The 14,135-nt window shown below is 37.6% G+C and overlaps 1 protein-coding gene across 1 annotated transcript; it reads left to right on the top strand.

The window, feature by feature from the left end:
* Nucleotides 1-214: 214 nt before the first annotated feature.
* On the top strand, nucleotides 215-13,666 carry LOC137035037 (myosin heavy chain, fast skeletal muscle-like). Its single transcript, XM_067408282.1, has 40 exons — nucleotides 215-303; nucleotides 435-470; nucleotides 2,035-2,253; nucleotides 2,340-2,483; nucleotides 2,564-2,720; nucleotides 2,826-2,853; nucleotides 3,030-3,135; nucleotides 3,275-3,367; nucleotides 3,485-3,548; nucleotides 3,642-3,740; nucleotides 3,824-3,927; nucleotides 4,010-4,148; nucleotides 4,409-4,527; nucleotides 4,616-4,765; nucleotides 4,851-5,021; nucleotides 5,111-5,411; nucleotides 5,513-5,577; nucleotides 5,668-5,755; nucleotides 6,205-6,322; nucleotides 6,405-6,528; nucleotides 6,632-6,768; nucleotides 6,862-7,117; nucleotides 7,209-7,451; nucleotides 7,558-7,734; nucleotides 8,156-8,301; nucleotides 8,409-8,499; nucleotides 8,588-8,977; nucleotides 10,031-10,157; nucleotides 10,383-10,501; nucleotides 10,588-10,784; nucleotides 10,868-11,051; nucleotides 11,157-11,322; nucleotides 11,451-11,575; nucleotides 11,681-11,989; nucleotides 12,114-12,317; nucleotides 12,400-12,525; nucleotides 12,615-12,785; nucleotides 12,884-12,988; nucleotides 13,115-13,210; nucleotides 13,332-13,666. The coding sequence occupies exons 3-40, from the start codon at nucleotides 2,047-2,049 to the stop codon at nucleotides 13,479-13,481; spliced, it is 5,796 nt and encodes a 1,931-aa protein (XP_067264383.1). The 5' UTR covers nucleotides 215-303; nucleotides 435-470; nucleotides 2,035-2,046; the 3' UTR covers nucleotides 13,482-13,666.
* Nucleotides 13,667-14,135: the final 469 nt, after the last annotated feature.

Genomic DNA, 14,135 nt, shown 5'->3' with positions numbered 1-14,135 from the left:
TTAATAGACTAAAAATAAATAATAACACATGAACTTTGAGATAGAAGCTGTGACCTTAGCTGTACAGTAGTCAGAGACATGTATAAGTAATAAAGAAATAAATGTTTGACTTATGACTGATTCCATCAGATAGGATGTCTGTAAGTCTGTCCATAAATTTCTAATATTGGTTCAAGAAAGCTCATCATAATTCAGAATATATGCCCATGTATAGATTATGCTTGGTGTGCATGAACAACTGCTATAAAAGCCAAGAGGATAGACCAGAAGAGATGCAGAAGACCTCAGAAGTTTCATCCAGTGGTAAGAGCCTGTGCTGACTGTAACTGAATGTCATTTTATCATCATCACTTATGCATCTGTACTAAAAGTAATTGTTTTTTATTTATATGAATACATTTAATGATTTTTTTATTTTATTTTTTTTATTCAAGGGTAGTGAAAATTTCATCTGGTCTCAAGGACAAAAGGCAAGTGAGTTTATGATTCAGAGTGTGGATTAGGGTCGAGGAAAACAGTTGTTATAGTCTGTATCATAGATGAAAACTGGTGAAGCATGCTGCTTTTAAAAGCTTGTGTAATTTATTTACAAAGAAATATGTTTAAATGTATTAATAATTTTAAGGATTTTAGGGGCCAAGCATAGGCACCTATTGTATTTGTTTATTTATTGTTATTATATTCTGTTTTTCTTCTCTTTTGAGTCTATAAGAGCCCATAGATACTCTTGTGGGAAAGTTATACAAATTTAGCACAAAAATTGAGGACAGTCTAAACATGAAGGACAGCAAATGTGGAGTCTCTAACTCAAACCCCCTATAGCATCACAAACTGTCCATACTTGCAATCATGCTAATAACTTTACAACTGTAAGAAACAAGAAAAATCTTAACTCATGCTGAATCGATTGCTCCCTATGACCTAATTTTCTGTCCTGATATACTGTATACATGTGTCAACTATTTATATGCATATAAATCTTTCCTGTAAAGCTTTCCTGTAGCTCAGTGGTTAGAGCATGGCACTAGCAATGCCAAGGTCATGGGTTCGATCCCAGGGTTAGCACATACTCAGATACAAATGTATAGTATAATGCAATGTAAGTCGCTTTGGATAAAAGCGTCTGCCAAATGCATAAATGTAAATGTAAATATAAATATAAGTGGCCATAACTCTTAAATTAAATGAAATGTTTTCACCAAATTTTACACATTTCTTTTGAAACAGAAAAAGAAGCAGGAAAGGGCCAACTGATGATGGTATAATAGAGCAAAACATGAAATTGACTCTAACTACAGAACTGTTGGTCTGATTAAATTCAAAATTGGCATGCAGTGTTGCTATCATAATCCATGATGACATTTGCATAAATATAAATCATTAGAAAGGTCTAAAGTTTCATCATAAAATATTAAATTATTATAATACAAAATTTGTGACAGTAATTTCTTAATTTTTGTCAGGAATTTTTATGCACTCACTGAGAGAAAAAAAATAAACAAACAAACAAAAAAACAACTCCAGTACACTTATCTACAGTGAGAAAAACTCTCTTAAGAGAGAGGTATTATTTTTCCTCTTTTTACCCAAAATAGGGTATTGTGAGCATTAGTGAGTACACACATGTAATTTAATGTCTGTTCCATTCATACTCGTAGCCAGAGGATGCTTGAGCAGAAAGTCCACAAGTGAGACTCATAATCGACAGTGAGAATCTCTGTATTGAACTGAAACTTCGTTATATACCACAATTCATATTGTACCGTGGGCTGTCCCCCGACAACATCATATCAATTTCACCAGAAAGACATATTCAAAAACTATTTTTGCCTTTAATGGGCCCCTTACCTGCTTCTTGCTTGCTATCTAAATGTTTAAAGTATTGTTTTATGTGTCTGTTTTGTGTAAGTCTAAACTTAGTAATATGTCTCTTTCCTAACACTATTCATGTGTTTCATTTCATGAGTCTTGCCTTTATTGTTACATGGAATATTTATGAAATGTTTTATGGATAATTTTCTCTTTTCTCTTTAGTAAGCCGCCACCATGAGTACGGACGCGGAGATGGCCGCTTATGGCAAGGCTTCCATTTACCTTCGTAAGCCTGAGAAGGAGAGAATCGAGGCTCAGAACAAACCATTTGATGCCAAGTCTGCCTGCTATGTGGCTGATGAGAAAGAGTTGTACCTCAAGGGAACAATCAAGAGCAAAGATGGTGGCAAAGTCACGGTTGTTTTGCTTGACACTAAGGAGGTGAGTTTTAAATTCCATTAATTGAATGGCTCATTAAATTACTTGTTACATTGTTTTCTTTATTATCTAATTTATCAAATGTATAGGAGAGAGTTGCTAAGGAAGAAGATGTTTACCCAATGAATCCTCCCAAGTATGACAAGATTGAGGACATGGCCATGATGACCCATCTCAATGAAGCCTCTGTGCTGTATAACCTCAAAGAGCGTTATGCTGCATGGATGATCTACGTAGGTTCTGAAACAACATAAAAAAGGATTTAAGTTTTGTCTGTGTTGTTGCAATCTGACCACTTCTTTACTCATTTCAGACCTACTCTGGGCTCTTCTGCGCAACTGTGAACCCCTACAAGATGCTCCCGGTGTATGATCCAGAAGTGGTGTCTGCTTACAGAGGCAAAAAGCGTATGGAGGCCCCACCCCACATCTTCTCTGTCTCTGACAACGCCTATCAGTTTATGCAAACTGGTAAGACATTATGGTATTGAATTATATAGAATTCATTAAGGTGAAATAGATGATGCTGTTAATATAAAAGTATTTACTGGATATTTTACAAATTACAATCAACAGATAGAGAACACCAGTCTGTCCTGATTACGTAAGTATTTTCATTTAATCTCAGACCATGACAAAAATTAAAAATTGAAAGTATAATGTAGATGACAAATCTTTATGGAGATATTTACAATTACAATATAGAATTGAACTTCTGAATATACTTTGAAAAGTCTACATGTCTTTTAATCTTCTGTTTTCTAATCTCTCATAAACCAGTGGAGAATCCGGTGCTGGAAAGACTGTGAACACCAAACGTGTCATCCAGTACTTTGCCACAGTTGCAGTATCAGGTGGTGAAAAGAAGAAAGAGAGTAAAATAAAGGTACTGTATGAGATACAAAACGTCATATATATTATTTTGAAAGATGTTAATTTACACAAACTATATGATATGTGAATTTTTGAAATGCAGTCTTTAGAGATGAAATATTAAATAACTGAAAACCCTTCAAACATCACAGGGCTCTCTTGAGGACCAGATCATTGCTGCCAACCCTCTGCTTGAGGCTTATGGTAATGCCAAGACTGTGAGAAATGACAACTCCTCTCGTTTTGTAAGTTAACCACTGTTTATTTACAGATTTACAGATTGTTTACAGATTTTTTCTATACAGAGTTTTCTATAAAGACATTATTATTATTTATGTATTATGCTATTTTGTTTTAAACAGGGTAAATTTATCAGAATTCACTTCGGTACATCTGGAAAACTGGCTAGTGCTGACATTGAGACATGTAGGTGGACATGATTTCATTGATCCATCCTGTACATTTGTTTTTGTCTGTCACTCTTCAGATGATTGTGACTCAAGTACATTCTCTCAACAGATCTGCTGGAGAAGTCTAGAGTGTCATTCCAGCTTCCAGATGAGAGAGGCTACCACATCTTCTACCAGATGATGACCAACCATAAGCCTGAGCTGATTGGTAGGTGCACATATTTCATTCAATGTTTCAATGCCAGATAATATTTATAGATACTCTTTCAAAAAAATCTGTGTATTTTACAGAAATGACGCTCATCACCACCAACCCCTATGACTTCCCCATGTGCAGTCAGGGTCAGATCACAGTGGCCAGCATTGATGATAAAGTGGAGCTGGATGCTACTGATGTGAGTCATTTCTGTTTGAATATTGAATTATTCTATATAAATATGGCAAATCATAAATCTCATTCTTCTCTGTAATTTACAGGATGCTATTGACATTCTGGGTTTCAATACTGAGGAGAAAATGGGCATCTACAAGTTCACTGGAGCTGTGCTTCATCATGGTAACATGAAGTTTAAACAGAAGCAGCGTGAGGAGCAGGCTGAGCCTGATGGCAATGAGGGTGAGACTTGTGTGCTTTTTGCAATATATCGAGACCAGTCTTAGTGCTTCTGTTTTATCCTGGACTTTAAAATAGTAACAGCTGCGTTGACTGTGTGTAAAATGTTTAGTGTAAATATAAATTAGGAGTGTGCATTGCTGTGCATATCAATACATCTAAAAATAAAAATGAAAGTACCTGGTTCCTAATTTATTATAATTTTACACATACACAAAAGACTCTATAGAGCTTTATTATTTATTTTAAAATGTATTTAACAGAGGCTGACAAAATCGCCTACCTTCTGGGTTTGAACTCTGCTGAAATGCTAAAGGGTTTGTGCTACCCCAGAGTCAAGGTCGGAAATGAGTTTGTGACCAAAGGTCAGACCGTGCCGCAGGTATAGTAACATTTCCAGCATGTCCATGTGTTCAATCAAACATTCTGGCTAATTATTGCAGAAGCAGAATTAAATATCTATTCTACAGGTGTACAACTCAGTTAGCGCCTTGGCCAAATCTATCTATGAGAGGATGTTCTTGTGGATGGTCATTCGTATCAACCAGATGTTGGACACAAAACAACAAAGAAATTTCTACATTGGCGTGCTGGATATTGCTGGCTTTGAGATCTTTGATGTAAGAATGATTATTTTATTTATTTTTTTGTCACATTGAAGCATATTCAGAAGTCAGTCAGTGTTTCTGTTATTTTTTCCTCCAGTACAACAGCATGGAGCAGCTGTGCATCAACTTCACCAATGAGAAACTGCAACAGTTTTTCAACCACCACATGTTTGTGCTGGAACAAGAGGAGTACAAGAAGGAGGGCATTGTTTGGGAGTTCATTGACTTCGGCATGGACTTGGCTTCTTGCATTGAGCTCATTGAGAAGGTTTTTAATGGTTTATGAATTTATTCAATGCCACTGTCTATTCTCAAAATGTCATATTTTTGTAATAAACAACATTCTTTTATAAACAGCCCATGGGTATCTTCTCCATCCTTGAAGAGGAGTGCATGTTCCCCAAGGCTTCAGACACTTCCTTCAAGAACAAGCTGTATGATCAGCATCTTGGCAAAAACAATGCTTTCCAGAAACCAAAGCCTGCCAAAGGCAAGGCCGAAGCCCACTTCTCTCTGGTTCACTACGCTGGAACTGTGGACTACAACATCACTGGCTGGTTGGACAAGAACAAGGATCCACTGAATGAGTCTGTTCTGCAGCTGTACCAGAAGTCTTCTAACAAACTGCTGGCTTCTCTCTACCCACCTGTTGTTGAGGGTAAAGAAAAAAAAAGAAAAAAAAACCAACAACAATTTAACCAAACATTTTTTTCTTGTTTTTGCATTTATACATGTTGCTTTATATTTGTATCTCAATAGATACTACTAAAAAGGGTGGCAAGAAGAAGGGTGGATCCATGCAGACTGTGTCCTCCCAGTTCAGGGTGTGTATGAAGATGACATCACAGCAATATTGCTGTACTTGAGGAAAAAATGAAATATAAAGCATGCCAACCCTTTTCTATTCTCCACAGGAGAACTTGGGCAAACTCATGACCAACTTGAGGAGCACTCACCCTCACTTTGTGCGCTGTCTGATTCCTAATGAGTCCAAGACTCCAGGTAAAGTATTTAAAGGCTTAAGATATACAAAGTTCTGCCATGAAACTCTAGATGGCGCAGGCTAATAGGTCCTTTAAATCAACCTGCTCGTAATCACATCATTATCTATAGGGTACAGCTGATTGGTTCCTACTGTATCAGTAGCCAATGAGCTTGCATGCTCAACCATCAAAATACTTTGGTAGCATTGCCTTAGCAGCGCTTCAGAAACCATGCATCTTCCCCAGCATTCATGTACATTATACTGTACAGCAACAGCATCTCTTACTAGCTCACAGCAGCATGTCGTGTATGTATTGGCAGTAGCAAGTCCTGTACTTGCTCTGCAGCAGCAATAAAAGCGTAGCAGATCCATTCCACCAAGACCAAACATACAACATTGTCATACCCATTAGGCCATTACCATGAAGTTAATTTACCAAGTTCATGGTGTAAACTGTTCGTTATAGGTCTCATGGAGAACTTCCTGGTTATCCACCAGCTGAGGTGTAATGGTGTACTGGAGGGTATCAGAATCTGCAGAAAGGGCTTCCCCAGCAGAATCCAATATGGTGACTTTAAGCAGAGGTAAATTAGACCACATGAAAATACCATTTCCTGTAGGACTCCTAATTAAAAGACATGAAGTATTTTGATAAATTTTCCACAGATACAAGGTGCTGAATGCCGGTGTTATCCCTGAAGGACAGTTTATGGATAACAAGAAGGCCAGTGAGAAACTCCTGGGATCCATCGATGTTCCTCATGATGAGTACAGATTTGGACACACAAAGGTTCATATTCAGCAGTGACCTTTCAAAGATTCACTGATTATGATCATTTAGCCTATACAGATTAAATCAATATCTTTTGATTTATTGTTTTACATAAATTCAGGTGTTCTTCAAAGCTGGTCTTCTGGGTACTCTTGAGGAGATGCGTGATGAGAAATTGGCTGCTCTGGTCACAATGACTCAGGCTCTCTGCCGTGGCTATGTGATGAGGAAGGAGTATGTGAAAATGACGGAGAGGAGGTGAGTATTGTCATGAATAAAAATGACATCAATGATAACTGTGGTAACAGTAAATAATGATAATTATGTCATTTAATGATGAATTATTCACAGGGAGTCCATTTACACTATCCAATACAACGTCCGTTCATTCATGAATGTCAAACACTGGCCATGGATGAAGGTTTACTACAAGATTAAGCCTCTGCTGAAGAGTGCCGAGACTGAGAAGGAGCTGTCGGGCATGAAAGAGGAATTTACAAAATGCAAAGAGTCTTTGGCTAAGTCTGAAGCCAAAAAGAAGGAGCTTGAAGAGAAGATGGTATCACTGCTGCAAGAGAAAAATGATCTGCAGCTGCAAGTAGCATCTGTGAGTATTTTTACTTTAACTGACTGAATTTTGGCTCCATTAAAATGAGCAATGTGGTTTCCAATCAAATAGCAATCTATTTTACTAACAGGAATCTGAGAATCTCTCAGACGCTGAGGAGAGGTGTGAGGGTCTGATCAAGAGCAAAATCCAGCTTGAAGCTAAACTCAAAGAGACAACTGAAAGACTGGAGGATGAGGAAGAAATCAATGCTGAACTGACAGCCAAGAAGAGGAAACTGGAGGATGAGTGCTCTGAGCTGAAGAAAGACATTGATGACCTGGAGCTTACCTTGGCTAAAGTGGAGAAGGAGAAACATGCCACTGAGAATAAGGTTGGAGACGGAGTTGGTTTAAGATTAGATTTAATCTCCGTCTTATATATTGATATAGAATATAAATTGTAAAATATAACCTCACTTGAAACTAAAAATCACACAGGTTAAGAACTTGACTGAGGAAATGACATCTCAGGATGAGAGCCTTGCCAAGCTTACGAAGGAGAAGAAAGCCCTCCAAGAGGCACATCAGCAGACACTGGATGATCTCCAGGCAGAGGAGGACAAAGTCAACACCCTGACAAAATCAAAGACAAAACTTGAGCAGCAAGTTGATGATGTAAATTAATGATATTAAATTATGTTTTATTAATGATATTAAATTATGTTTTATTAACAAAGTTCAGGAAGAGCACTTTCAGATAATTAACCTAATTAACACGAGAGGAGTGCATTCAGTTAATCAACTCAGTTAACGATAAGAGGTATATATATACAGCACACTTACCTCTGTTCATTAACAGTTTTCAGCATCCCTCCACCAACCCATCACCTCACTTCTAGATCTAACTAATTCCTATTACAACCGGGGGGAGTTCTCTAAGTTCGGGCCAAACTTCAAGCTCTGAGCTCTTTCTCCAGACAGCTCACCAAATAGGCATAACCTTTACTCTATCTAATTATATGTACGTGTGAACACATGAATTCATCAAATTAACTGTTTTCTACTGTGGACATATTTTATATATAATTTCCTGTAGCTTGAGGGTTCCCTTGAACAAGAGAAGAAGCTCCGCATGGACCTGGAAAGAGCCAAGAGAAAGCTGGAAGGAGACCTGAAATTATCACAAGAGTCCGTCATGGACCTGGAGAATGACAAGCAGCAATCTGATGAGAAAATAAAAAAGTAATTAAAGCATGAAATCTTTGAAAACATTGAAAACATTTATTGTTGTTTTATTGTTTTGTTTTTTGTTTGTTTTTTACAAACTAATTATTGTTGAACACCCACAGGAAAGATTTTGAAACAAGCCAGCTGCTCAGCAAGATAGAAGATGAACAATCTCTGGGTGCTCAACTCCAAAAGAAGATCAAGGAGCTTCAGGTATTTAGATTTTTTTGTTTCAAACATTATGATCATTATGATCAAATACATTATCACCCTAAATCTAATGAACTACTTTCCACCATAGGCTCGCATTGAGGAACTGGAGGAAGAGATCGAGGCTGAGCGTGCTGCTCGTGCCAAGGTTGAGAAACAGAGAGCTGATCTCTCCAGGGAACTTGAGGAGATCAGTGAGAGGCTTGAGGAGGCTGGAGGAGCCAATTCTGCTCAGATCGAGATGAATAAGAAGCGTGAAGCTGAATTCCAGAAGCTGCGTCGTGATCTTGAAGAGTCCACCCTCCAGCATGAAGCTACAGCTGCTGCCCTACGCAAGAAGCAGGCAGACAGTGTGGCTGAGCTGGGAGAGCAAATCGACAACCTGCAGCGTGTCAAGCAGAAGCTTGAGAAGGAGAAGAGTGAATACAAAATGGAGATTGATGATCTTTCCAGCAACATGGAAGCTGTTGCCAAAGCAAAGGTTGGGAAATATTCGGAAGAATATATGTGACCCGTGTCACGAGCTACAGGCAAAACAAGTGAAAAAAGTAGATTTTGGTTGAATTTGAGGTTTTTAATAAAAATTAGTTTATTAAACCCTCGTCTAGTGATCCCAATGCTCCAAATAGTAATTAAACATTTAAAATTATCTTTTATTTGTACGTTTTCTGAGAGGTGTACCTTCCCAAAACTTTCCTTTGTTTTAATAGTGATGAAAATTGCAGTTTTTCTCTGCTGGCTTCTTGACGACTGGTACTTCCCCTCAGCACAAGTTTGATATCGTTGTAAAGCGTAGCATTCCAAATTTGTGACTAATCATAGCAAATTCTTGATTGCATGAGTCTGAACCAATGAAATGTGATTTTCAAACTCATGCAAAATGATCTTACTTGCACTGACTGAAAGATCCAAAGCATGAGCACAAAGATGCGACTCAGACTGCGCATACACATGTACACAGATTTACAGTATTTCAAAATGTCTGTCTTGGTGTGTATTCACACATACATTATCTGTTATGTCTTAAGTGAATGTTTGGTTCACTGTTGGGGAAAACATCTGATGTGTAACATTATATTAGATCAGTGTTAAGACAGTAGGTCTTAATATATAGGCTGTCTGTCTCATTAATGTTAATCAAACAATTGTGGTATCATGGAAAAAAAGTTGAATATATATTTCACCAATAGATGTGGGTTTTGACTTGGTGTGTGCCAAATTTGGTGGTATTACCAGGGATCTTAAGGTATGCTTGCTAGGTGATTTTGTTTTGGAACCTTTCAGAAAACTTTAACTAGCTTTTTCTCGAAATTGACTTTGCTGACTCTATTGAATTTAAATAGATGTAGCTAAGTCTTTTTTTTGTCTGTTTCCAAGAAATCATACATCATTTTGAAGATTCTAGCAATAACTCATTTGAGTTTGAAATTAGTTCATTTGAAAATGTGCTCATTATGACTCATTTTGCCAGCACGGGTTACATATAACAAGTTTTTAAGTTTTTTCAAATATCTAATGACTTTTGTATTTACAGGGCAACCTTGAGAAGATGTGCCGCACACTTGAGGACCAACTTAGTGAATTTAAGTCCAAGAATGATGAGAACAGTCGCCAGATAAATGATCTCAGTGCTCAAAGAGCAAGATTTCAAACTGAAAATGGTAACTGCTGACAAATTGTGACCAGTCATGAACAAATCAATATTATATCTATGTAATTAATGTCAATAATTAACAATAATCATAAAAAAAAATATATATATATAAACAAAGTCTTATTAGAGGACATTTTTTAATGTTGACTGATAAAATCTTGCATCCATTTGTTTTGAAATGAATTGATAGAGACATAGCACAATCTGACACAGTGAATCTAAATCTATAAAGGTGAGTTTGGCCGTCAGCTGGAGGAGAAGGAAGCTCTAGTTTCTCAGCTCACCAGAGGCAAACAAGCTTTCACTCAGCAAATTGAGGAGCTTAAGAGGCATATTGAAGAGGAGGTTAAGGTAATACAGCATAATTAATACATACACATACTTGTCAATTAAAATATTGTAGAGACAAGCTAATATTATGTGACTTTGTCTCCTAGGCTAAGAATGCACTGGCCCATGCTGTACAATCAGCTCGTCATGACTGTGACCTGCTCCGTGAGCAGTTTGAGGAAGAGCAGGAGGCAAAGGCTGAGCTGCAGCGGGGAATGTCAAAGGCCAACAGCGAGGTTTCTCAATGGAGAACCAAGTATGAAACTGATGCCATTCAGCGCACTGAGGAGCTTGAAGAATCCAAGTATGTATATTATTGAATAATATTCCCAATTCTCAAAGCTATTTAATAGATTAGAATTCAGAGTAATGTGTATTACTTAACAGGAAGAAGCTGGCTCAGCGTCTGCAAGAGGCAGAGGAACAAGTTGAGGCAGTGAACTCCAAATGCGCATCTCTGGAGAAGACCAAACAGAGACTCCAGGCTGAGGTGGAGGACCTCATGATTGATGTGGAGAGAGCCAATGGTTTGGCTGCTAACCTTGACAAGAAGCAGAGGAACTTTGACAAGGTAAACAATTTTAGTCATGTGATATTCTCTTTGTAAAGTATTGCTGGAATGAGCTGTGTTCATCATTTTTTAAACAAACTCGATTCTGAAATATCTCCACTAAAGGTCTTGGCAGAATGGAAGCAGAAATATGAGGAAGGTCAGGCAGAGCTGGAAGGTGCCCAGAAAGAGGCTCGTTCACTCAGCACTGAACTGTTCAAGATGAAGAACTCCTATGAAGAAAGTCTGGATCAACTGGAGACCCTCAAGAGAGAGAACAAGAATCTGCAGCGTAAGAATGAAACCGTTAAATTAGAAAAAAACTTCAATGTTCTAATTCTCAGTGAGCATTAAAAAGTAAGCACATATGATTAATGAATGTTTATTATGATAAGGATTATATATTGTTTCTTTCTATAGAGGAGATTTCAGATCTGACAGAGCAGTTAGGTGAGACTGGGAAAGGCATCCATGAGCTGGAAAAAGCCAAGAAGACAGTGGAGACTGAGAAGGCAGAGATTCAGACTGCCCTGGAGGAGGCTGAAGTAAGTATCTGAAGATCAATATGGAATTATTGCTAGAACTATTATACTATGTTGTTAATATATATTTTCATTTTGATATTTAAATGCAGTTTTTATTTTTCATAGGGCACCCTGGAGCATGAGGAGTCCAAGATTCTTCGTGTCCAGCTTGAGCTAAACCAGGTCAAAAGTGAGATTGACAGGAAGCTTGCAGAGAAGGATGAGGAGATGGAGCAGATCAAGAGGAACAGCCAGAGAATCATTGAATCCATGCAGGGCACTCTGGACTCTGAAGTTAGGAGCAGGAATGATGCTCTGAGAATCAAGAAGAAGATGGAGGGAGACCTTAATGAGATGGAGATTCAGCTGAGCCATGCCAATCGCCAGGCTGCTGAAGCCCAGAAGCAGCTCAGGAACGTTCAAGGACAACTCAAGGTATGTTACTTCTTTTTGACTTTGGTATGTATTAATATATTTTTTTTTATTATCTAACATGTGTTATGTAAAGCCCAACAGAAAGCACATCAAAAACTCATTGTAAAGCTTTTGTTGTGTTCAGGATGCCCAACTGCACCTTGATGATGCCCAGAGAGGACAGGAAGACATGAAGGAGCAGGTGGCCATGGTGGAGCGCAGAAACACTCTGATGCAGTCTGAGATTGAGGAGCTGAGAGGTGCTCTAGAGCAGACAGAGAGAGGACGCAAAGTGGCTGAACAAGAGCTGGTGGATATCAGTGAGCGTGTTGGGCTGCTGCACTCTCAGGTAAGTGTATATTGTTTCCTTGAAATTAAGGAAATTGAGAGCATCATTCAAAATTTTCATACTGTTGCCTATCATTTTGTAGAATACAAGTCTCCTGAACACCAAGAAGAAGCTTGAGGCTGACCTTATTCATGTTCAGAGTGAAGTTGATGACACAGTACAGGAAGCCAGAAATGCAGAGGAGAAGGCCAAGAAGGCCATCACTGATGTGAGTAACAGTAGCTGACAAATGCCTCACCAAGACACGTGTGTACTTAAAAAATATGGATCTAATGAATTTCTGCATTCATGCAAAAGGCTGCATTAATGGCAGAAGAGCTCAAGAAAGAGCAGGACACCAGTTCTCACCTTGAGAGGATGAAGAAGAATCTGGAGGTCACAGTGAAAGACCTGCAGCACCGTCTGGATGAGGCTGAGAATCTGGCCATGAAGGGAGGAAAGAAACAACTCCAGAAACTGGAGTCCAGAGTAAGCCTCTCTGTAGTTATAATGTGGGCAATGTGAAGTATGTTATATTGTGATAAATTATGAATGAATTGCTTGATTAAAAATAATCTCTATTATAGGTTCATGAGCTTGAGACTGAAATTGAAGCAGAGCAGAGACGTGGAGCTGATGCTGTTAAGGGTGTCCGCAAATATGAGAGGAGAGTGAAAGAGCTCACTTATCAGGTATGACTATATTCCTCATAAGTTTGTTCAGACAAAAGAGTCCGTATAATATTGTATGTACTGACAATGCCTATTTATTAGTAAAGGATCAGGACTTAATCTAATAAATATGTGTATTTTTTGAAGACTGATGAGGACAAGAAGAACGTTGCCAGACTCCAGGATCTGGTTGACAAACTGCAGCTGAAGGTCAAAGCCTATAAGAGGCAGTCTGAAGAGGCGGTATGTAAAACCTAATAGAACATTTTGACACTGTAATTATTTATATTTGAATGCTAATTTGATTTTATATATATATATATATATATATATATATATATATATAATATATATAAACCTTTAGGAGGAGCAAGCTAATGGTTACCTGTCCAAGTTGAGGAAGGTGCAGCATGAGCTGGAAGAGGCTGAGGAGCGTGCTGACATTTCTGAGTCTCAGGTCAACAAGCTCAGAGTTAAGAGCCGTGATGCTGGAAAGGTTAGACTGAGTAGATGAGTTTTTTTTTTCATTATTCAAATTGTTTATCCAAATACACGAACTGCTTCTTAGCAGAAGTAAAGTGGAACTATGATAATTTTGCTTATGTTACATGTCCTGTATGACATTTGCACATCTATATTATCTTCATTATGTAAAGTGGAGCACATTTTTGTTAATAAGGCTGTTTGCCTATTCCTTCTTTCCCAGGTCAAAGAAGAATAAATCTTTAAAACTTGAAAGGAGCATTTACTGAAGTCATATAATATGAATGTTTTTTGTAAAAGTACCTTTCTTAATAAACCTGTATATTTCAGCAAATAAGACTTTGTGTGATTCTTTTTTTTACAGTTAAGATAAGATACACTTATTATTCACATCATAAGAGTGCTGATTATCAAGAGTATCTTGAATCCAAATTTGAACTCTTAAAGGTTCCATAAAAGTTAAAAAGGTTTCAATAAAATGTAATACTCATCTTTACTGAATGCATTCACACAAACATTTCTGCTATAAAAGTTTCCACCCTGGATTGATGTTATCTTCCTCAAACAATTTCAGAAAATACTCTACTCAATGCAGTTTAAAATAGTATTCTGAGTCTTAAACAGTTAAACCTCAATGCTATTCAAATTAACACTTAACACCATTACAAAAATCAGACCATACAGT

Source organism: Chanodichthys erythropterus, chromosome 13 (genome assembly GCF_024489055.1).
Source record: "Chanodichthys erythropterus isolate Z2021 chromosome 13, ASM2448905v1, whole genome shotgun sequence".
NCBI classification, from domain to species: Eukaryota; Metazoa; Chordata; class Actinopteri; order Cypriniformes; family Xenocyprididae; genus Chanodichthys; species Chanodichthys erythropterus.
Note: the sequence above shows the minus strand (reverse complement) of the source record. Positions and strands in the feature narration are given on the sequence as shown.